The sequence below is a fragment of the Hyla sarda genome, chromosome 4 (genome assembly GCF_029499605.1).
Source record: "Hyla sarda isolate aHylSar1 chromosome 4, aHylSar1.hap1, whole genome shotgun sequence".
In the NCBI taxonomy this organism is placed as follows: domain Eukaryota; kingdom Metazoa; phylum Chordata; class Amphibia; order Anura; family Hylidae; genus Hyla; species Hyla sarda.
In genome coordinates this window covers 222,249,361-222,275,330 of record NC_079192.1, presented here as the reverse complement: position 1 = coordinate 222,275,330, position 25,970 = coordinate 222,249,361, and the positions used below count along the sequence as shown (strand labels likewise).

At 40.6% G+C, this 25,970-nt stretch overlaps 1 protein-coding gene across 1 annotated transcript in view; it reads left to right on the top strand.

Annotated features, from left to right (window-relative positions):
- The window catches only part of MUC19 (mucin 19, oligomeric), a 199,886-nt gene that overhangs the window by 14,315 nt on the left and 159,601 nt on the right, over positions 1-25,970 (top strand). The window contains exons 9-16 of the mRNA XM_056569863.1: positions 2,138-2,260; positions 5,437-5,566; positions 10,667-10,805; positions 12,086-12,178; positions 13,867-13,951; positions 14,034-14,168; positions 16,865-17,014; positions 19,979-20,073. Of these exons, the coding sequence (XP_056425838.1) occupies positions 2,138-2,260; positions 5,437-5,566; positions 10,667-10,805; positions 12,086-12,178; positions 13,867-13,951; positions 14,034-14,168; positions 16,865-17,014; positions 19,979-20,073 (950 nt within the window). The remainder of the gene's footprint in view (positions 1-2,137; positions 2,261-5,436; positions 5,567-10,666; positions 10,806-12,085; positions 12,179-13,866; positions 13,952-14,033; positions 14,169-16,864; positions 17,015-19,978; positions 20,074-25,970) is intronic.

The window sequence follows — 25,970 nt, the reverse complement described above, 5'->3', positions numbered from 1 at the left end:
AATCTACTTTGCAGTGACATTATTCATTTTACTAAAATATCCATGGTGAAATGGATTTTTTATATTGTGCAAAAAAATTGAAGGAAAAAATGCAATGTTGTAAATTTTTTGGGGCCTCTGTTTTTCAGCAGTGCATTTTTCGGTAAAAATTAGACCTTATCTTTATTCTGTTGGTCCATACGGTTAAAATTATACCCTACTTATATAGGTTTGATTTTGTATTACGTCTTAAAAAAATCATAACTAGATGCAGGAAAATGTATGTTTAAAATTGTCATCTTCTGACCCCTATAACTTTTTTATTTTTCCACGTACAGGCTGGTATGAGGGCTCATTTTTTGCACCATTTTTATATTGATCTGACTTTTTGATCGCTTTTTATTCATTTTTTCATAATATCAAAAGTGACCAAAAATATACTATTTTGGACTTTGGAATTTTTTTGCATGTACGCCATTGACCGTGCGGGTTAATTAACAAGATATTTTTATAGTTCGGACATTTCTGCACGCGTCAATACCACATATGTTTATTTTGATTATTTACAAATTTTTTTTATGGGAAAAGGGGGGTGATTCTTACTTTTATTAGGGAAGGGGTTAAATGATCTCTATTAACTTTTTTTTCACATTTATTTTGCAGTGTTTTAGCCCCCTCTAGTGGCTATTACACTGCACACACTGATCTGCTACACAGATCATAGCCGTGCATTGACACGGCAAAGATCTGTGTTATTGGCGGTCGATTGCTCAAACCTGGATTTCAGGCTTGGAGCAATCAATCGCCGATCGGACACAATGGAAGCAGGTAAGGCGACCTCCACTCGCGTTCTAGCTGATTAGAACATCGCGATTTCACCGAGATGGTCCTGATCGGCCCGACTGAGCTGCCGGGAAGATTTCACTTTCATTTTAGACTTGCCGATCAACTTTGAATGCTGCGTCTAAAGGCTTAATAGTGCGTGGCAAAATGATTGGTGCAGCATGCTATTAGCCCAGGGTCCCGGCTTTCATTAGCCGACATGACCGGCCTGGTATGACGTGGGGTCACGGCATGACCCCGCGCTATATACCGGGACCGGGTGTAAGGTGTACAGGTACGCCCTGCATCCTTAAGAGGTTAAATGTTGACCGATAGTTTGCGCTGACACTGATGCTCCCTGAGCCTGCAGGACAGCTTGAATTTCTCGAACTGGTTTGGGGCTGCTTATCCACCATCCTGACTATCCTGCGTCAACACCTTTCATAAATTTTTCTCTTCTGTCCACGTCCAGGGAGATTAGCTACAGTGCCATGGGTTGCAAACTTCTTGATAATTGCGCACTGTGGACAAAGGCAAATCTACAGTAGATCTCTGAAGATGGACTTGTAACCTTGAGATTGTTGATATTTTCCACAGTTTTGGTTCTCAAGTCCTCAGTCCTCAGTTCTCTTTTTCTCTTTCTCTTGTCCATGCTTAGTGTGGCACACAGACACACAATGCAAAGACTAAGAGAACTTTTCTCCCTTTTATCTGCTTTCAGGTGTGATTTGTATATTGCCCACACCTGTTACTTACCCCTGGTGAATTTAAAGGAGCATCACGTGCTTGAAACCATCTTATTTTTTCACAATTTTGAAAGGGTGCCAATAATTGTGTTGAGCCCATTTTTGGAGTTTGGTGACATTATGCCCAATTTGCTTTTTTCCTCCCTTTTTGAGTTTAGTTCCAATACACACAAAGGGAATAAACATGTGTATAGCAAAACATGTGTTACTGCAATCCTTTTATGTGAGAAATACTTCATTTGCGGCCATGACTGTATGTCTTTTCAAGTGTTTCAGGTATATCAAGCTATGTTCCTAGAATTATAAGGCACAAATAGATGAAAACAGATCATAAGCTGTCCCCTTATATTAATATTAGGATTCAAATTTCAATGCAATTAGTTTAATGTACAATATTTATAAAACAATATATGTAAAGAAGCTAACATTATTGATTACTAAATTATTTTTTTGAAGAACTGTGTGTTTTTACTGTTCTAGAGACAGGGCTCTTGAGAATAAAATTACCAACTGTAGACATGTAAATGATCATAAATACACATTTCTAGATGCCACATCACCTTTTAAATTCCCGCTTTGCATCTTCCTAGAAATACCAGTGTGTCCAGATACACAAAGCTTTGATGAATGTGCCCCTATTTCTCAACCGACCTGCTCGAATCCAACTCCCAGTCAAGATGTCGGGGTTGTAGCTGGCTGTACCTGTCCTGATGGTAAGATGAAGACAATATTTTATGGTCTTTTTTAAAGGATACGTGAGAATCCACCATAACTAACAGCTAATTCTAAGAATCCACTTTTATAAAAAAAAAAAAAAAGTTTTATTAACAAAATCAATTAAAAGCACTATATACAAGATTTTTAAGAAGTTCATAAAAAATGTTTTTTTTGAATTAGTACCTGTATTGTTACAAATCTAATACAGGAGGAAATGTCGCATCTGTGACTGCAACAACTTATTTCATGAAACACAATCTTTTTAGAGGTCATCAGGTTCTAATATCACATAGCACATTTCTATACAACCAGACCAACCAAATGAAAGCAACCAAATTCCATCCTAAGTATTATAAATGGCAATTCAACAGATACTGTGAAATTTAGGTGACTCTCCACTCCCCCAGTGACCGTTTTGCACCTTCCTCAGGGGTTGCTATCTATAGACTGTCATGCTGCCACATTTATGAGCACTCCTTCTTCCAGAATGCCAATAAGTTCTCCCACTTAAAAAGATGAGAGAGGCCTGTGATTTTCATTATAGGTATACCTCAACTATGAGAGACATAATGAGAAAAAAAAATCCATAAAATCACATTGTCTGATTTTTAAAGAATGTATTTGCAAATTATGGTGGGAAAATAAGTATTTGGTCAATAACAAAAGCTCATCTCAATACTTTGTTATATACCCTTTGTTTGCAATGACAGAGGTCAAACTTTTTCTGTAAGTCTTCACAAGGTTTTCACACACTGTTGCTGGTATTTTGGCCCATTCCTCCATGCAGATCTCCTCTAGAGAATTGAAGTTTTGGGGCTATCGCTGAGCAACACAGACTTTCAAATCCCTCCAAAGGTTTTCTATGGGGTTGAGATCTGGAGACTGGCTAGGCCACTCCAGGAGCTTGAAATGCTTCTTACAAAGCCACTCCTTCATTGCCTGGGTGTGTTTGCAATCATTGTCATGCTGAAAGATCCAGCCACATTTCATCTTCAATGCCCTTGCTGATGGAAGGAGGTTTTCACTCAAAATCTCACAATATGTGGCCCCATTCATTGTTTCCTTTACACGGATCAGTCGTCCTGGTCCCTTAGCAGAAAAACAGCCCCAAAGCATGATGTTTCCACCCCATGCTTCATAGAAGTCATGGTGTTCTTTGGAGGAAACTCGGCATTCTTTCTCCTCCAAACACGATTAGTTTTTACCTAAAAGTTCTACTTTGGTTTCATCTGACCGTATGACATTCTCCCAATCCTCTTCTGGATCATCCAAATGCTCTCTAGCAAACTTCAGACAGGCCTGGACATGTACTGGCTTAAGCAGGGGGACACATCTGGCACTGCATGATTTGAGTCCCTGGCTGCGTAGTGTTACTGATGGTAGCCTTTGTTACTTTGGTTCCAGCTCTCTGTAGGTCATTCACTAGGTCCCCCCGTGTGGTTCTGGGATTTTTGCTCACCGTTCTTGTGATCATTTTGATGTTACGGGGTGAGATCTTGCATGAGCCCCAGATGGAGGGAGATTATCAATGGTCTTGTATGTCTTCCATTTTCTAATAATTGCTCCCACAGTTGATTTCTTCACACCAAGCTGCTTGCCTATTGCAGATTGTCTTCCCAGCCTGGTGCAGGTCTACAATTTTGTTTCTTGTGTCCTTCGACAGCTCTATGGTCTTGGCCATAGTGGAGTTTGGAATGTGACTGTTTGAGGTTGTGGACAAGTGTCTTTTATACTGATGAAAAGTTCAAACAGGTGCCATTAATACAGGTAACGAGTAGAGGACAGGGGAGACTCTAAAACAAGAAGTTACAGGTCTGTGAGAGCCAAAAATCTTGCTTGTTTGTAGGTGACCTAATACTTATTTTCCACCATAATTTTCAAATAAATTCTTAAAAAATCAGACAATGTGATTTAATGGATTTTTTTTCTCATTATGTCTCTCATAGTTGAGGTATACCTATGATGAAAATAACAGGCCTCTCATCTTTTTAAGTGGGAGAACTTGCACAATTGGTGGCAGACTAAATACATTTTGCCCCCACTGTACATTTATACAATTATAAAAGTAGATATTGAATATTTTTTATAAATTGCAGAAATAGGGGATAGGGGATGACTATCTGATCATGGAGGGTGGGGAGATTTCACCAATGGGACCCCTGGAAAATTCACGACTGAGGATCCGAGTCTCCCATCAGAATGGATTAGAAGGATAGACCCTAGCCTACTGGAAGATGAATATATTAATTATATTCAAATTCCAATCAGAGAAGCAGAAAATTGACAAATTTCACAGGGGCTTATGAAAGATCTAAAACTTTTATTTAAATAACCACCTTATATACCCACAGACAAGATTAAAATCCCAATTCCATGTGATATAATCCAAGTGATATAATCTGTTTTTAATTTATTTTTAACACCACTTTACAGGAATAACTATCAGTGGCACATAACAAATGAGAGGTAGCCTATATGTCTGTACATCAATGATACAAAATAGGTTATTTTTGTGTTATATACAGTACTATATCAGTAAGATTGTGATTTTAGTTTTAAAATTATAATATTATAATTTTAAAAGAACATAGATAGTTTAGCAAGCCCTGATCACAAACCTTTTATTCCCGAGATATAAGGATTTATAATTTGACAATTCAGGGAATATGTCAAATGGGAATTAATTTAATTTTGATAATGGAAATGAATATTAGGTAATGGGTGGGAGTATACAGTCAGGAGGTGTGAATGAGGTCATTGAGGGCAGTGTATGCCTAACACACACCTACTGACTGTAGAATTTTGTCCTGACATCACCTAATATTTACTGCTATTATTAAAAATAAGTTCAGCCCATTTGACAATTTCCTGAATTGTCAGACTATAAACCCACATATCTTGTATCAATAAACTGTAAAAAAGAAAGAAAGGAAAAAAAAAGCATGTGATCAGCTCACTCTAGACTATTTCATGATAATGCAACTTCATTTTTTTTTGGTCACATTTTTCTACTACATGTTTTCTTTAGCTTTTTCTTAGCAATGTTCCCTCTGATGTTTTGTATTTTTTTATTTTCATTTTGCTTATTTAAAAAAAAAAAAAATTCACATTGCATGTTACTTTGTTGCATCTATACAAAAATTTTTAATTATTTTGTTAACTTTTATGTTAGGTTTGGTGTTAAATGACGTTCCTTCTGGAACTTACAATCAATGTGTAAATATCAATGAATGCCCCTGTTCATACGGCGGACTATTCTATCAACCTGGTTCATCACGAGAAAGCACATGCAATTCTTTGTGGTAAATAGATAAAGCATATTATTTTTCAGTATGTAACTCTAATTATTTTAGAATACTTGGCATGTTTGTGTGATTGCATTTCAAGGAGTTCTCCGGTTAAAAAAACATACTAACATATATCTCACTAAGGTTTTTTCAATTAATAATTAGATGGGTCCTATATTAATAATTCTCCTTGCAAAGTGATCGCCTTTACTAGGCCTCTGTTGGCTGTTAGAGCTCTGCTATTAACCCCTTAACGACCAATGCCGTATATATACAATGAAGTCGTGTGGCAGGTCTATGAAGTGAGCTCAGAAGCTCCTGCCCGATACCCAGCATTAACCCTTTAGACGCCAAGATCAATGTTTATTGCGGCGTCTAAAATGCCGGAAAAGATGCCCGGCACCTCAGCGGAGCTGATCAGGATCATTGCGGTGAAATTGCGATGTCCAGATCAGCTGAGAGGATGGCAGGACAGTCCTTACCTGCCTCCTCGACGTATGATTGATTCTTCAATGCTCCAGTCAGCCTCAGCAGGGTGGAGCAATGGAGTACCGATAACACTGATCAATGTATTTCTATGGCCTAGCATTGGACAGAGTATGTAATGTAATGATTGCATGTAATGTTCCCTTATGGGGACTAAAAAAAACTGTAAAGAAGTAAAAAAAAAAAATAAGTTTATAAATGTGGTTTAACCCACTTCCCTAATTGAATCACCCCCTTTTCCCCATTAACCCCTTAAGGACGCCGGGCGTATCCATATGCCCCCGTTTTAAAGTCCTTAAGGACTGAGGGCGTATGGATACCAGCAGGCACCCCGTGCAAACCCCTGGGGGGGGGGGGGGGTCCCGAGACCCCCCCCATGTCGGGGGGGGTCAATTCAGACCAACGATTTGCGGCTTTTCCGGGTCAATTGGGTCTCTGGTGACCCGGTGACCCGGTAAAAAGGATGAATGGGGCTGTCCGAGACAGCCCCATTCACTCTTAACCATCAGGAGTGAGGTGGCACAGGTGCCTCCTCACGATCACCTGATTGATCGGTCAGAACGACCGATCAATCACGACCCTGCTGGGCGGCGATTGGGACGGCGAAGATGGCGGAGATCGGCGTCGGCGGGGGTCTCCTACCTTGCCCTGGTCCGACGGGGTCCCCTCGGGATCGGTGGCGGCGACAGGAGCAGGATCGGCGGCAGCAGCCGTGGCGTCCCAGCGGAAGGCTCCAGCAGGAGGTGAGGCCTGATCACTTCCTGCTGTTGCTTAGCAACACATCGCAGCATGCACAGGCAAAGGGCATGCTGGGAGTTGTAGTTTTGCAACAGCTGGAGTTCCAAATACAACTCCCAGCATGCCCTTTGGTAGTCTGTGCATGCTGGGGGTTGTAGTTTTGCAACAGCTGGAGGCACTTTTTTTTCTATGAAAAAGTGTGCAGCCAGCTGTTGCAAAACTACAACTCCTAGCATGCAAAGACTACCAAAGGGAATGCTGGGAGTTGTAGCAGTGTGCCTCCAGCTGTTGCAAAACTAAAACTCCCAGCATTCCCTTCGGCTGTCAATGCATGCTGATTGTTGCAGTGTTGCCACAGCTGGACACACATTGGTTGAGAAACTGAGTTTGTTAGCTAACTCAGTGTTTTGCAACCAGTGTGCCTCCAGCTGTTGCAAAAATACAACTCCAAGCCTGCACTGAGAGACTGTACATGCTGGGAGTTGTAGTTTTGCAACAGCTGGAGGCACACTGGTTGCGAAACACTGAGTTAAGTAACAAACTCTGTGTTTTGCAACCAATGTGCCTCCATCTGTTGCATAACTACAACTTCCAGCATGTATGGTCTGTCAGTGCATGCTGGGAGTTGTAGTTTTGCAACAGCTGGAAGTCCCCCCCCCCCCATGTGAATGTACAGGGTACATTCACACGGGCAGGTTTACAGCCACTGACTGTCAAGGCATGCTGGGAGTTTTGCAACAGCTGGAGACACCCTGTTTGGGAAACACTGCCATAGGGTATTTTTGTGGCGGATTCAAATACCCTATTTAGTCCTGAAATGTGCATGGCGCTCTCTCCCTTTGGAGCCCTGTCATATTTCAAGGAAAGAGTTTAGGGCCACATATGGGGTATCTCCGTACTCGGGAGAAATTGTGTTTCAAATTTTGGGGGGCTTTTTCTCCTTTTACCCCATATGAAAAGGAAACGTTGGGGTCTACACCAGCATGTTAATGTAAAAAAACATTTTTTTTACACTAACATGCTGGTGTTGCCCCATACTTTTAATTTTCACAAGCGGTAAAAGGAAAAAAAGACCCCCAAAATTTGTAGCACAATTTCTCCTGAGTACAGAACTACCCCATATGTGGCGTTAAGTGCTCTGCGAGCGCACAACATGGCTCAGAAGTGAGAGCAGGCCATGTACATTTGAGGTCTAAATTGGTGATTTGCACAAGGGTGGCTGATTTTACAGCGGTTCTGACATAAACGCAAAACAATAAATACTCAGATGTGACCCCATTTTGTAAACTACACCCCTCTCGTAATGTAATAAGGGGTCCAGTGAGCATTTGCACCTCGCAGGTGTCTGACAGATTTTTGGAACAGTGATCTGTGAAAATGAAAAATAAAATTTTTCATTGCACAGCCCACTGTTCCAAAGATCTGTCAAACGCCAGTGGGGGGTAAATACGCACTGCACCCCTTATTAAATTCTGTAAGGGGTGTAGTTTCCAAAATAGGGTCACATGTGGGGGGGTCCACTGTTCTGACACCACGGGGGGCTTTGTAAACGCACATGGCCCCTGACTTCCATTCCAAACAAATTCTCTCGCCATAAGCTCAATGGCGCTCTTTCTCTTCTGAGCACTGTAGATCGCCCGCAGAACACTTTACATCCATATAAGGGGCATTTCCATACTCATAAGAAATGGGGTTACAAATTTGGGGGTGGGCATTTTCTCCTATAACCCCTCGTAAAAATGAAAAAGTTGGGGGAAAACCAGCATTTTAGTGAAAAAAATAAAAATTCATTTACACATCCAACTTTAACGACAAGTCGTCAAACACCTGTGGAGTATTAAGGCTCACTGGACCCCTTGTTACGTGCCTTGAGGGGTGTAGTTTCCAAAATGGTATGCCATGTGGGGTTTTCTGCTGTTCTGGCACCATAGGGGCTTCCTAAATGTGACATGCCCCCCAAAAAACATTTCAACAAAATTCACTCTCCAAAATCCCATTGTTGCTCCTTCCCTTCTGAGCCCTCTACTGCGCCCGCTGAACACTTGACATACACATATGAGGTATTTCCTTACTCGAGAGAAATTGGGTTACAAATTTTGGGGGGCTTTTTCTCCTTTTACCCCTTGTAAAATGTGAAAAACTGGGTATACAAGACATGCGAGTGTAAAAAAATGAAGATTTTGAATTTTCTCCTTTACCTTGCTGCTATTACTGTGAAACACCTAAAGGGTTAACACACTTACTGAATGTCATTTTGAATACTTGGAGGGGTGCAGTTTTAATAATGGGGTCATTTATGGGGTATTTCTAATATGAAGACCACTCAAATCCACTTCGAAACTGAACTGGTCCCTGAAAAATTCTGATTTTGAAAATTTTGTGAAAAATTGGAAAATTGCTGCTGAACTTTGAAGCCCTTCAAAACTAAAAACATGTTAACTTTATGATGCCAACATAAAGTAGACATATTGTATTTGTGAATCAATATATAATTTATTTGGAATATTCATTTTCTTTACAAGCAGAGAGTTTCAAAGTTAGAAAAATGGTACATTTTCTAAATTTTCTTGAAATTTGGGGATTTTTCACCAAGAAAGGATGCAAGTAACGACGAAAATTTACCACTGTGTTAAAGTAGAATATGTCACGAAAAACAATCTTGGAATCAAAACAATCGGTAAAAGCATCCCAGAGTTATTAATGCTTAAAGTGACAGTGGTCAGAATTGCAAAAAAGGGCTCAGTCCTTAAGGTGAAAAAGGGCTCAGTCCTTAAGGGGTTAAAAAATAAATGAAAATGTATACAAAAATAAACATAAACATATGTGGTATTGCCATGTGCGTAAATGTCAGAATTATAAAAATATATTGTTAATTAAACCGCACGGTCAATGGCGTATTCGTAAAAAATACCAAAGTCCTGTATTTTTTGTTACTTTGTATACCCTAAAAAAATGAATAACAAACGATCCAAAAGTCCCATCAAATCCAAAAAAAATTACCGATAATAACTACAGATCATAACGCAAAATTTTAGACACATCCCTGTATATGACAAAATAAAAAAAGAATGGTTGTGGTCAGAAGAGGATATTTTTAAACTTGCTCATTTTCCTTGCTCATTTATAATTTGTTTAAGAAGTAAAACAAAAGAAAACCAATATAATTAGGGTATCATTGTAATCATATGGACCTACAGAATAAAGATAAGGTGTCATTTTTACCAAAAATTCCTCTGTGAAGAATCGGAAGCCCCCAAAACTATTGTGATGAAATGATTGATGTCATTACAAAGTACAATTGGTGGTGCAGAAAATAAGCCTTCATATGGGTCTGTAGGTAGAAAATTGAAAGCGTTCGTTTTTTACACCTCCCCATCTAAAAATCATAAGGGCAAGTCTTTAAGGGGTTAGTAGAAAGAAGTCCCACCTTCCCCATAAATTGCAGATCACAGTACAAAAAAATAGCCCTAACATAGCTTCTTAAAGGGGTATTAATAGAGGGTAATGGCAATTTAAAGAATATTGTTTTTCAGTAGTAAAACTTAACATGTAAAAATTGGGTATTATTGTAATTGTACCAACCTGACAATTAAAGATAACATAGTATTTCTACCGCACAGTGAATGACATAAAAACAACCCCCCCCCATCCCCAGAAATTAGCTAAATAAAAATTTTTGTTTTAACTTTTCCTACAAAACATTTTCTCTCTGTTTAGAAGTCTATTTTATGGCAAAATGAAGGATGTCATTCATAACAAAATACAATTGGTCCTTCAAAAAACAATCCCTTATGTGGCTGTGTAGATGAGTTATGTGTCTTAGGAGGAGTTGAGGAATAAATGAAAATGCAAAGATTTAAGTTAAAATTTTACGTTTTATCTATTTCATAGTCAATGTTTGGGTGGAGAATGGAAATGTTCAGAAGAAAAATGTCCTGGGACCTGCAAGATTGAAGAGGGTCTTTATGTCACTACCTTTGATGGCAAGAAATACAATCTATATGGCAACTGTGAATATATCATATCACATGTAGGTGCATTGATCACATCTGGCTCACTGCACTTTGTTAGGCTGCAATTTGTGGCACAATATTTTCTTTAAGAAATAATTTTATGAACTGTTCAAAAAACTGCCTCTGTAGAAAAATAGATTGCAATGTGGTTTTTAAATTACATATATGCAATTTTTTTTAATCATTCTAAGCTGCCCTATATAAAAGAGGTAATGTGAGAGGCTGGGTGAACTCGCCTCACATTTGTTGTCAGTCATCATTAACGTTAATGTGAACTTTTTTAAATGTTAGCAGGTCGAAATGGCACAAATTGCCTTTTTCAGTAGGCTCCTATCTTACATGCATGGGAAGCCCAAAGGAGTACTCCAGTGGGAAAAAAAAAACTTATCCACTATCCAAAGAATAGTGGATAAGTTATAGTTCACAGGCAGGGTGGGTGGGTGTCTGACCACTGGGTGCCCCCTTAAAGGAGTAGTCCAGTGGTGAAAAACGTATCCCCTATACTAAGGATAGGGGATAAGTTTCAGATCGCGGAGGGTCTGACCAATGGGGCACCCCCGCGATCTCTCTGTATGGGGCCCCGGCTCACTGGCCAGATAGCGGTGGCCGACACACCCCCTCAATACATCGCTATGGCAGAGCCGGAGATTTCCGAAAACAGCGCTCCGACTCTGCCATAGAGTTGTACTGAGGGGGCGTGTCAGCCACCACTGCGTGCGGTGGTCAACATGCCCCCTTCCCATGGGCTGCCGGGGGCCCTGTACAGGAGATCACGGGGGGCCCCAGCGGTCAGACCCCCCCCGCCATCTGATAAGTTTTCCACCACTGGATATCTCCTTTCATCTCATTTACGGAACCCCGGCAGTCCACCGGAAGTGGAAGGGATACATGGAGGTGGCGTGTTAGGTGCCACTTCGGGTAGTGGATACGTTTTTATTTTTCACTAGAGTACTCCTTTAAATGGGCTATCCAACATTAGAAAACCAAAACTGATTTCTTTAAAAACTGCACAACATTTGTCCACAGTTTGTGTGTGGTTCTGCAGCTCTGATCCACTGAAGTGAATGGAGCCAAGTTGTAATACCATGCACAACCTGTGGACAGACATGGTGCTTTTTTTGGAATAAATTAGAAGCTTTTTTAAATTGCTGGATAACCTCTTTAATTTCTAATTTTGCGGCCTGCCTAGTAGATCACAAACTTAGTGTGGATTATTTTCTGTTTTATCATATATATATATATATATATATATATATATATATATATATATTTACAAATACTTTTTTGTGTTAAACAGGATGAAACCTGGCTTATATCTGGTGAGATAATTCAGACTGTTAATGCTCAGTCAACAAGTTCCCTAAATAGCATTACTCTTGTACTTAATAGGGTAAGTTACATTACTTAAAAGTTTTGTGGTTTATAAAAACAGCTCTTTTTAGTAAATAACACAGTGATGCATAGATGAATACTTTCCTATGCACTAGAGTGTTGTTTAATTCACAATTGGGAGAGAAGAAGCTTGACATACTGTACATTTCTGCCTTACCATACAATTTTATAATTTGAAGCAGATTTTTACATTTTACTGACTTTGAATATGACAAACTCAGAATTTATAAGATGATAAAATTTATAATCATATGTATAGTTTTTCATAAAAATGTTATCAATTGTGAGGATCACAGTGTTTGATACATCTGGCTAATATATGGTAGTGGTGGATCTCCCATATCTTCTTATGTATTCAGCTAAATTATCAAATAAAACAATCAGTTACATGTATTATGTGTCATTTAGTAAGTGCTACAACAATACTTGTACTGTAATTGTTGTGGCATAATTGTAAACAGTTTAAATAATATTTAACCAGTTTTTTATGTATTTATTTGTATTTTCAATTCTTTGTGTTTCTTTAATATACCGTACATTGCCAGCCTGAATGACTTGCTGAGCCTGGTGCTGGTTACTTCTTTAAGGCCGGGCAGACTAAGCCACTGTTAGGCTAGGTATCCACACTGTTTTTTTTCTGGCCAAATTTGGAAAACTGCCACTGCAGTTTTTGAGCTAAAGTCAGAAGGAAGGAAAATGAAAAAAACTCATTCCTTTAGGTTTACTATTCCTTTTGAATACACTTCTTGCTTTGGCTCAAAAACTGCAGTGGCAGTTTTCCAAAAAATAATGCCAAATAAAAAAAACTTGCCTTAGAGAATCCCACAGAACTCCAATATTAGTGTGTCTTGTAAGATGAATGTCAAATAAAGGCAAGGATACACTTGAAGACTTCCGGAGCCAGGCACACATTTCCTAGCCCTGCAAGTTTTCTGAGTTCCTGGACCAGAAAAGCATAAAGCATTGCTGGCTTACTGTATATTGGGTTGAGCAGGGGACCTACATTTTAACAGGAGTCAATTCTCCATTTATTCTCTTTAAGTTTTTTTAATTAACACAGTTTGTTACCCAGAAATAGTTGGCTCCTCGCTTCTCCAGTACCCTACCTACACTTAATTATAAGGAAAACATTTCTGTACATATTGGCCAACATTTATTATATTTGGTAAACAGTGATGAAGGTGCGTGAAATAGCAGGAAATAGGGCTAATATTTTAACAAATCCATGCCTTTTCATAGTTGATGTAGATATTCTACCAGTGTTAGGCTTTTAAAAATGTATATGTTAAACCTGTTTGACATAATAACTGCAACTGCTTATAAAAACAAAACAAAAAACAGTGGGTTTTGCAAATATCATATCAGATGGAGCTACACACCAGCTTACATTGTGGATGGAGGGGGGGGGAGGGATTCCTTAGAGGGCAGAGGGCTGTATATAGGGAGGATGGCACACAAAAGGCAGTTTGCAGGCAAATTTGTAAATAAAGACCTGTGGAGAGAATGTTTTGGCACTATAATAAATACAAAGCCAGAAGAATAAAATAATGCTTTTCAGAGGCGTCCATAACTTAAAAAAGGCAAACAAGGCTGAGCTATTACATTTTAGCTTTTGCATTTCATATATTTCACAAAGACACCATTACGATCTTTAAATAAATAATTGTTTTTGTTTTTCAACTTAAGGGAAAGGTAGAAAATAAATTTGTGATTCGGAAAGATGGTGTGATATCTAATAGTGACATTAAAGATCAAAATCACCACAAATCAGGTACTTAAAATCATAATACAGAAATATTATATATGTGTGCTTTGTGTATCAAACATAAATAACAGCTTTTATTTCTGTTCAGATCAAATGAACATCATTCGAATCGACGACCATCTTAACATTAAGATGAAAAATGGTTTAGAAATGTTATTGCAACTCAAGCCTACAATGCAATTATATATCTCAGTCCCAAATACTGGATTTGAAAACACAAGAGGTAATATATTGAATTGTATAATTGCAACAACAATAAACTGGTGACATCATGGTGGAAGTTAGCATTCGGTTAACCTGGTATGTGCAAGGTTATGCTGTCTACCCGGACAGAACACACTAGTGAATAGCCAGTGGACTGCTTCAGGCATATATACAACATCATAATATGTAAAAAAAAAAAAACTGCAAACCACTACAAAACATTAGAAATTCCGGCATTAAAAATGCATAGTGCAGACTCAGAAGCCAAGCTATGTCTATATTTGGCTGCTGTCTGTTGCTTTTGGCAGCCACAACCAGTAACTGACATTAGAGCTATCTCTGATGCCGGTTATTTAAATTAACTGGTGACACTGGAATGTAGGTGGGTAAAGCTATACTATGGAACCTGGCAGAGTCTGATCAGGCAATCAAGCAAATGATTGTAATAGTAAAATTGTAATGTTTCTAACATATGTAAAACAAAAGCCCAATGTATCAGAGAAAAAGAAACAAAAAGTAATTAAAATATGGCTGATCAAGAACGGGGGAAACTGTACTGGTGTAGAAGTAGTTAAACAGAAGCTTATCAGGAACACCCCTTTAAAGTTGCCCAGGTCTGTAAACAACAGAGGAGTCAAGGCCAGGGGATATAGATGGATACTTCATCTGTAAGGGTGCATTTACACTCATTTTTGCACCATATAAACTTTATTGCCAGGCTGAAAACCGCGGCAGACCACAGCTTTCAGACCGGCAACAAAACCGTATACGGTGCAAAAATGAGCCGACTGAAGTCATTTTCTGACACTGGCCAGCTCATTTAAATTAATTCTCCTCTGGACAGTGGCATAGCAACTGCTGCAAACTAAGTGATATACAGGAAGCAACAGAATAGTATGATGATTCCTTCTATTCATAACACCAGATGTCTTTCTGTTGTTAAGAAGTTAACTACAGTGGGGCAAAAAAGTATTTAGTCAGCCACCAATTGTGCAAGTTCTCACACTTAAAAAGATTAAAGAGGCCTGTAATTTTCATCATAGGTATACCTCAACTATGAGAGACATAATGAGAAAACAAAATCAATAAAATCACATTGTCTGATTTTTGTTTTTTTATATACCCTTTGTTGGCAATGACAGAGGTCAAAAGTTTTCTCTAAGTCTTTACAAGGGTTTCACACACTGCTGCTGGTATTTTGGCACATTCCCCCAGAGCTGAGTGATGTTTTGGGGCTGTCACTGGGTAACACGGACTTTCAACTCCCTCCAAAGATTTTCTATGGGGTTGAGATCTGGAGACTGGCTAGGCCACTCCAGGAGCTTGAAATGCTTCTTACGAAGCCACTCGCTTTGTTGCTTTGGCAGTGTGTTTAAGATCATCGTCATGTTGAAAGACCCAGCCACGTTTCTTCTTCAATGCCCTTGATGATGGAAGGAGGTTTTCACTCAAAATCTCACTATATATGGCCCTATTCATTATTTCCTTTACATGGATCAGTCTTCCTGGTCCCTTAGCAGAATAACAGCCCCAAAGCATGATGATTCCAACCCCATGCTTCACAGTAGTTATGGTGTTCTTTGGATACAACTCAGCATTCTTTCGCCTCCAAACATGACGAGTTGAGTATTTACCAAAAAGTTCTACTTTGGTTTCATCCGACCATATAACATTCTCCCGATCCTCTTCTAGATCATCCAAATGCTCTCTAGCAAACTTCAGATGGGCCCAGACATGTACTGCCTTAAGCAGGGGGACACGTCCTGCACTAAATAATTTTAGCCCCTGGCGGCGTAGTGTGTTACTGATGGTAGCCTATGTTACTTTGGTCCCAGCTCTCTGCAGGTCATTCACTAGATCCCCTAGTGGGGTTCTGGGATTTTTGCTCACCGTTCTTGTGATCATTTTGACACCACAGGGTGCGATCTTGTGTTGAGCCCCAGATCGAGGGAGATTATTAGTGGTCTTGTATGTCTTCCATTTTCTAATAATTGCTCACACACTTGGTTTCTTCACACCAAGCTGCTTGCCTATTGCATATTCAGTCTTCCCAGCCTGGTGCAGGTCTACAATTTTGTTTCTGGTGTCCTTCGACAACTCTTTGGTCTTGACCATAGTGGAGTTTGGAGTGTGACTGTTTGAGGTTGTGGACAGGTGTCTTTTATACTAATAACAAGTTCAAACAGGTGCCATTAATACAGGTAACAAGTGGAGGACAGAGGAGACTCTAAAAGAAGAAGTTACAGGTCTGTGAGAGCCAGAAATCTTGCTTGTTTGTAGGTGACCAAATACTCATTTTCCACAATAATTTGCAAATAAATTATTTAAAACCCAGACAATGTGATTTTATGGATTTTTTTCTCTTATTATGTCTCTCATAGTTGAGGTATACCTATGAAAAAATTGCAGGCCTCTGTCATTTATTTAAGTGAGAGAACTTGCAAAATTGGTGGCTGACTAAATACATTTTTTGCCCCAGTGTATATTTTAGTATCTAATAGATTAGCGGCTCAATTAAATTCTGTTCACCATTGTAAAAAAAAAAAAAAAATGTAATTCTGAATTCACATTATAGTTTCTTTCTTCCAGGATACATGTTTCACTTAGTATTGACTAAGTTTAGTGCCTCAAGCACAGCTTCAAAACAGTACAACTGTATTGTATAGTTAACTTTCTATATAGTGTTATACATGTTTTTATACTTTGTCTTTTAAGGTCTCTGTGGTTCATACAATAATAAAGGAGATGATGACTTCATGTCAAATCAAAACATATTGGAGTCTTTACCAGAAGCCTTTTTCAGGTCATGGACGATAGCATCTTGCCCAAAACTAGATCCACCAACTTGCATCAGCTTAGATAATGGTAAACAAAAGAAATACAGCATAAACATTAGCAGATAATATACATATTGTGAGATTACAGTATAATTTGCTTTTTTTTCATTTATTTTTATTTATATGCATTGCAAAATGTTATATGGAAATGTGAGCCCTGAAGTGGTTGACTCAAGTTGTTAAAAACAGATATGGCCACATACGTGTATATGTAAATGAGCATATATGTAAAGGAAGAATGTGCTGTTTTTAAGTAAAGTAACTTACATCACTGTACAGTCTTTATCCCACATGGATCTATTCACTTCCTGGTTTCTGATCTGTGACCCTGCTCTTGCCAGGCAACAGAGCAAACACTTTCCCACATCCCCCTTTCTTACATGCATAGTGGAGCTCAACTGCCAGTACCTTCAGAAGACTGCAGTTTAGCTGAACATGTCTTAATGGGTTGTACACAAGGGCATCAGGTTATCAAAACAAAGCAGGCCCATTGTATATTAGTAAGTTTGAATCTCTCAAACAGGGCATTTTTTTTTTTTTTTAGAAATGCTTGTTCATTGGAAATATGTTTAAATTCACATAATGCATCAGTTTAGACCTATTTAGCTTTTGTGATACAACCCCATTAAAGGACATCTGTAGTGCAATATAACTTATAAGTTATAGATCGCAGGGGGTCCGAGCGCTGGGGCCCCCCTGGGATCTCCTGGACGGGGCCGCAGCAGTATTCTGGAAAGGGGGCGTTCTGTCCCCGCATGACGCGGCGGTCGACACGCCCCCTCCATGTACCTCATAGAGATACATGGAGGGGGCGTGTCTGCCGCAGCTTTCTGCAAGGGATGAAACTTCACTTCCTGCAGACTGCCGGGGCCCCGTTCAGGAGATTCCTTTGGATATTCCTTTGGATAGTCGATAAGTTATTTTGCACTGGAATACTCCTTTAAGCTTTCATGTGGCAACATCATAAAATAATTAACCCCTTAAGGACCAAGGGTTTTTCAGTTTTTGCACTTTCGTTTTTTCCTCCTTCGTTTTTTCCTCCTTTTTTCCTCCTTACAACACCTTACAAATCATAACTCTTCCCATTTTGCACATAAAATTCCATATGATGGCTTATTTTTTGCACCACCAATTCTACTTTGTAAGGACATCAGTAATTTTACCCAAAAATCTACGGCGAAACCGGGAAAAAAAATTAATTGTGCAACAAAATTGAAGAAAAAATGCCATTGTGTAACCTCTGGGGGCTTTCATTTCTATGCAGTAAATTTTTCGGTCAAAATGACACCTTATTTTTATTCTGTAGGTCCATATGATTAAAATGATATCCTACTTATATAGATTTGATTTTGTCGTAGTTCTGGAAAAAATCATAACTACATGCACGAAAATTAATACGTTTAAAATTGTCATCTTCTGACCCCTATAACTTTTTTATTTTTCCAGAAACGGGGCAGTAAGATGACTCATTTTTTGCGCCATGATCTGAAGTTTTTATCGGTACCATTTTTGTTCTGAGCAGACTTTTTGATCACTATTTATGAATTTTCTTATGGTATAAAAAGTGACCTAAAATACGCTATTTTGGACTTTGGAAATTTTTTACGCGTATGCCATTGACCATGCGGTTTAATTAATGATACATTTTTGTGGTTCGAACATTTACGCACGCGGCAATACCACATATGTTTGTTTTTACTTTTGTTTACACACACTTTTTTTTAAATGGGAAAAGGAGGGGGGATTCAGATTTTTATTGGGGAAGGGGTTAAATCACATGTATTAACTTTTTTTTTTTCAACTTTTTTTTTTTCAACTTTTTTTTATGCAGTGTTATAGCCTCCACTAGGGGCTGTAACATTGCAAATACTGATTGCAGGCACTGTTCAATGCATTGCATTAGGAATGCATTAATCAGTGTTTTCTGCGCTTCATTGCTCAAGCCTGGATTTCAGGCTTGGAGCAATCAAACGCCGATTGGACAGCTGGGTAGAAGGTAAGACACCTCCTGCTGTCCTCTCAGCTGTTCCAGAGCTTAAAATCCACCACATTTTCTGTGGATATATTAGTAATTATATTGGGATTTTTTGAAAATGTCAGGAACACCCCCCCTGTCGGCATCCACGCCCCCTTTCCCTGACAACCCTGCCCTTTTTGGGGTTTTCTAAGTAAAATTTAGTGTTGGTCGGGTCTTTTGAATTCTGGTGCAGCCATAATTTGTGACGCAATGCAACACATTTTGGTGCACAACCCGACAAAACAAGACTGGTTTACAATAGTAAATCACGGCCATTATTCTTGTTGAAAACCAGATCCAAGTGCTCTGTACCTCAGACTGGGCCAAAGGTTTACCTTGCAACAGCTGAGACAACACGGTAATGGTTTATGGACAATTCTGTGAATGTCTTTGAGTGGCCCAGCCAGATCCCTGACTTCAACCCAATCAAACATCTCTGGAGAAACCTGAAAATGGCTGTCCATTGACGGTCCCCATCCAACCTGACAGAGCTTGAGAGGATCTGCAGAGAACAATGGCAGGAAATCCAGGTGTGCAAACCTTGGGGCATTATACTCAAAAAGATTGGAGGCTGAAATCTCTGCCAAAGGTGATTTACTTAAGTAATGAGTATAGGATCTGAATACTTAGGTCACTGCAATATTTATTTTTTCTTTTCACTAAATTAGCACACATTTTTAAAATTCTATTTAAATTTTGACATGATATAGTATTGAGGGCAGATTTATTGGGAAAATGTTAATGTAATTTTAGCACACAAAATAACACAATGTAAAAAAAAGTGAACAGATCTAAAGATTTTCCAGGTATTGTATTATTCATTGTCATCGTGACGTCGAGCAAATAGCAGGAGAAAAAGATGTCACAAGCAGTAATTTTTTTCCTGCTATTTCCTCGGGGTCCCCTGATGGCTGTGTGAAAGAAGCCTAAGTAAAAAATTATTCCACCAATATAGTTATCTTTTTTTCCCCCTAGAAATGTTCGCCCAAGAGCATTGTTCTCAGCTGAAAGATCCTAATGGACCTTTTGCTACTTGTCATTTCGATGTGGATTACAGAATTTACTATGAGGTAATTTATTTTTCATGAGATGTGTTTTACTGTTTATCTATTTCATTACTTACATCAAAATGTTTCTAAATAATAAATATATAAATAAATATAATGGTAACAATAGTGACATTAATATTGGTTCCTTCTGCTACACAGATCTATAATAATAAATTGGTTTCATTTTCCATAGTCATTAGAGATGAGTGAATTTTTGAAAAATTTGATTCAGCCAATTCGCAGAATTTTCCCCAAAAAGTGTTTCGGTCCGAATATATACGCGGCAAATCACTATTAAAAATGGCTATTTCTGGCCTACAGAGAGCCTCAATAGGGGTGTAGAACACTTTACCTTGCTGTAACACGCATAGGGTGTGTGCTGGGTTAGTGAAATAATAATGTTATTCAGCATGACATGCAGATCAGAGGCATCATTATTAGAATCACTGTCGCAGAGCATCACAATGACAGAGCCTGGAGGTGGCATCAGTATGAGGAGACCATATATTGGCTGAATGACACAGCGTGGAGGGGGCGGCAGCATGAGGAGAACATATAGTGGCTGAATGACACAGCCTGGAGTTGGCGGTAGCATATAGTGGCTAAATGACACAGCCTGGAGTTTGCGGCAGCATGAGGAGAACATATAGTGGCTGACTGACACAGCCTGGAGGTGGTGGAAGCATGAGGAGAACATATAGTGGCTGAATGACACAGCATGGAGGTGGCAGCAGCATGAGGAGACCATATAGTGGCTGAATGACACAGCGAGGAGGTGGCGGTAGCATGAGGAGAACATACAGTGGCTGAATGACACAGCCTGTAGTTGGCGGCAGCATGGGGAGACCATATAGTGGCTTAATGACACAGCACGGAGGTGGCGGTAGCATGAGAAGAACATACAGTGGCTGAATGACACAGCCTGGAGTTGGCGGCAGCATGGGGAGATCATATAGTGGCTGAATGACACAGCCTGGAGGTGGCGGAAGCATGATTAGACCATATAGTGTCTGAATGACACAGCCTGGAGGGGGCAGCATCATGAGGAGAACATATGATGGCAGTATAAGACAGCTTGGAGCTGGCATCAGCAGGTGAACATATGGTGGCAGAATGAGACAGCCTGGAGCTGGCATCAAAATGAGGAGAACATATGGTGGCAGGATGAGACAGCCTGGAGGTGGCAGCAGCATCAGGAGTCCTGAAAGTGACCCGGTGACAGAGTGGTGCAGTGGGTGGCAATACCAGTACCCAGTGATGAAGGTGGGTGAAAAAAGGGGAACTTGGCATCAGATGTGTGGCATCAGGCGGGTGGCAGTATCAGAATAGTAGCTGAGGCAGGCAGAAGAAAATGGTCTCTTTTGTAAAAGTGTTAGGTGCACAAGTAAGTATTGAGCATATGCTTTACGTAAAACTTAACTTTTAATAATATGCTTAGGATAAAATATATGGACCCAAATTTTTTGTTTTTTTAAATCAAACAAAAGGAAAGGTGTGCAATAAACACCATGCACCACCTACACCACCAAGTATTGATGTGATGCAAAGAACTCTAAATGGTGGAAGGGAACAACGTATGGTCCATTGTAACCAGTGGGTGTCAAAACTTACCCTGGAAGGCACTACTTTCGCCCTATTAATTCCCTTTTTGGCAATTGTTACTCACCCTAAAAAAGGCGGCCCCATACTGGAAACTCTCTCTATTTACACCTAAAAACCCTGGGAAATGGCAGTGCTTGTAGGGGGAAATAGAGAGAGGTTCCTGTGTGGGGCCGCCCTTTTAAGGGCGAGTAACACTTGCCAAGAAGGGAATTAATAATGTGAGAGTAGGGGAAGTTTTTACCCCCATCGGTTACAATGGACCATATGGTGTTCCCTTCCACCTTTTAGAGGTCTTTGCATCACATCAATACTTGGTGATATAGGTGGCACATGGTGTTTTTTGCCCACCTTTCCTTTTATTTGATTAAAAAAAAAAAAATCGGGTACATATATTTTATCCTAAGTATATTATTAAAAGTTAAAGGGGCATTCCGGGTAAAAACATTTTATCCCTATCCAAAAGATAGGGCATAAGATGTCTGATCGCGGGGGACCCGCCGCAATCTCCCTGCAGCACCCGCATTCTAAGTGGGAGCTGCGTCTCCAGTTGGGAAACCATAGACATGAATGGAGAGGGCGTGGCATGACGTCACGCCCCCAGTCCTGGAAACGTGGAGGTTTACGAAAATGGAGAAGCAACTCCCTCATAGAATGCGGGTGCTGCAGGGAATGCTAGCAGCGGGCCCCCCGCAATCAGACAGCTTACCCCCTATCCTTTCGATAGGGGATAAAATGTTTTTGCCCGGAATACCCCTTTAAGTTTTACGTAATGCATATCCTCAAAACTTATTTGTGGTCTGATGCTGAGGAATGTCTGTAACTAGAGAACAGTGCCTTAAATATGTTTAGCACTATCCATATTTGTGAAGTTTTGGTGCAGCACCATGGTCAATGGTCAATCTACTCTGATGCATCAGGCATTGGTGGGTGGAAATCCTGGCTGGAGGACACGGTGGAGGATGAGGAGGCTGAGTCGCACACTGTCACAGGACCAACAGCCTGAGAGCGTGGAGGTGGAAGTGGCAAGACCTGTCAAAGTTGCTGTTTTGGTTGTGCAGGAACCACATTCACCCAGTGGGCTGTAAAGTACATGTATTGTCCCTGACCATAGTTACAGCTCCACACGTCGGCGCTGCCGTACACACCAACAGACTCAAGGACTGGCCCACCTTCTGTTCCACAAAATTGTGCAGGGCTGGTACTGCCTTCTTTGCAAAGAAATTACGGCTCGGGACTCTCCACCTCGGCTCGACACAGGCCATCAATTCTCTGAAAGGTGCACAGTCCACCACTTGAAAAGGGAGGGATTGCAGCACCAGCAACTTGGACAGGAGCACATTCACATCTGCGCCGTTGGATGAGTGGGCGCATACTGCTGTCTCTTGGACATGGCTTCAACGATGGATTGCTGGCGGAATGACTGACTGGAAGTAGGACGAGCAGGAGCATCTGGAGCGACAGAAGATGGGTATGACACACAGCTACCTTTGGCTGAGGTGGTGGAGCCTTGGTTGGCTGGAACAGGGAGCGGTGTGCCACTGGGTGATGCAGCAGGTTTGACCACCACATCTGAGCCACGGTTCACCCAGGCCGCTTTATGGTGATGCTGCATATGTTGACGCAGGGCCGTGGTGCCAAAATTGGGACCCTGGCCATGCTTCACCTTCTACCGACACATCTTGTATGTGGCCATGTTAATGCTTGATGAAAAACTGCACCCGGCTCCCAGGTGCGATCGGCTTCATCATCATCGAGTTGTGTCTGCACGTCACTGATGTCCTCCTCAGGTCCTCAACAGTGTCTGCTTCAGGAGCCTGAACATTCGCAACACCACCTCCCACGCCACGCTCCTTATTACTACTTGCCCACCTAGCGGAGGAAGCGGCAGATGTCTCCTCCACTTCTTGGCTGGGCAGTAGCTGCTGACTGTCCTTTAGATCGTCCTCATTAAATAGTGGAGCTGCACCCACAGCATAAGATACTTTTTTGGGGGAGGGAACAGCATAGGACAGAGGCAATGGGAGAACAGGGACTGCTCCCGGGCCAAGCCAACTGAGGGTTGTGTCTGAGGAACCCACCAACTGTTGACTGGGGGTGTCAGGTGTCACTTGTGATGAAGTGGATGACCGTGTTAACCAATCGATGGCGGCAGATGGGTTGCTGGTCGAGAGACAACCGCTAGCGGATATCGGAGCTCAGGCCTCTCACTGCGACTCCTGCTGCCACTCGTATCTAGTCTGCTGCGACCTCTGCCTGATGAATTTAGGCCTCTGCCACTCTCTCTGTGCACGTCCTGGCACTTCTCTGCCTGACATGCTTAGTGCATATATGAGGGGAGTACAATACGCTCCATTACGCTTAAAACAGTATTTGTGTACAACAGTAGCCTATGTGTACTTTTGGCTGGCCTTTCACAGTATCTAGGCCATTAAGACTTTAACAGGAAAAAAATAGTACACCACTTAGATGTAGGTATGTGGTATGCACTTATGAGGGGAGGACAATACGCTTTAGTACGCTTAAAACAGTATTTGTCTACAACACCAGCAGGTATGTACTTTTGGCTGGCCTTTCACAGTATCTAGGCCCTTAAAATTTTAACAGGAACAAAATAGTACACCAGTTAGATGTACATATATGGTATGCACTTATGAGGGGAGAACAATGCACTCCAGTATGCTTAAAACAGTATTTGTGTACAACACCAGCCAGTGTGTACTTTTGCCTGGCCTTTCACCGTATCTAGGCCCTTAAGACTTTGAAAGGAACAAAATAGTACACCACTTAAATGTACATATGTGGTATGCACTTATAAGCGGAAGACAATGCACTCCAGTACGCTTAAAACAGTATTTGTGTACAACACCAGCAGTACACACCAGTGCTGCAGCACACAGTTGTTGTGTACTTCACCCAATATTAAACTTTCTCTCTCAATCTCACTCCCTTCCCTATCAGTGCTTCTAGACAGGATTTAGGCTTGAGGGGGATCACTGCTGTTCTGTGAAACACACTGTGCAACACACTGCTCTCTGTCCCTCTCTGTAATAGAATGCTGTAGTGACTGGGAGGGGAATCGCTGCTGGAAAAATGCTTTTCTGTGCAACACACAGCACTGTCTGTCACTCTCTATTTCTCTGCAATAAAAGCCTGAAATGACTGGCCCCAAGATGGCTGCAGATTATATAGGGCTATGACATCACAGGGGTGGTTGGCTGCTGATAGGCTGCATGTGATTCAGGGTCATCCCGCCTACCCTTGTTCCCACCTTCCCAGGATTACTTGCCCAATGTCCTCACATGTGGATCCGCCATTTTAGATGCCTTGGAGCCTGGACTGCACTAAATGGAGTTAATGAAGCGATTCGCACGATAGAATTTTCCCTGAAATTCGTAACAAATTCAGATTTGTCAGATTTGATTCACTCATCCCTAATAGTTAACCTGGGTTTGAACAATCTTTTCTTGTAAGATGAATCCCCAGGCAATAACCTAACTTCCACCTATGGAACTAATATTGATCATCTGTAATCTGGCCAAAGTGTTCAATATATATCCTATAAAAAATGTCAATTAATGCGATAAACAATCACCAATGTAATAATAAGAATAAATCTTTATTGAAAAATTCACAACATGATTAGAACCCCCCCTTAAAATACATATCCACACAGGTCATAGTTAAAACAATGTGGACTGGCGAGAATTTATACACAATGTAGTATACCAGCTCTATAATGCAATAGTTGATAGTAGGTACAAGCTGGTATTGCTATAATTTAGTAAAAAAAAAAAAAAAAAAAAAAGGGCCTGGTGCAATAATGGCAGTGTTAATACATATACCGTATATACTCGAGTATAAGCCGACCCGAGTATAAGCCGAGACCCCTAATTTCAACCCAAAATCCCAGGAAAAGTTATTGACTCGAGTATAAGCCTAGGGTGGGAAATACCTCATCCCCCCCTGTCATCATCCAGACCCGTCATTAACATCCTCATCATCCCCTTGTCATCATCCCACACATCCCCCCTTCATCATCCCCTTGTCATCATCCCACACATCCCCTTATCATCCCACACATCCCCCCTTCATCATCCCCTTGTCATCATCCCACACATCCCCCCTTCATCATCCCCTTGTCATCATCCCACACATCCCCTTATCCCACACATCCCCCCTTCATCATCCCCTTGTCATCATCCCACACATCCCCTTATCCCACACATCCCCCCTTCATCATCCCCTTGTCATCATCCCACACATCCCCCCTTCATCATCCCCTTGTCATCATCCCACACATCCCCTTATCATCCCAC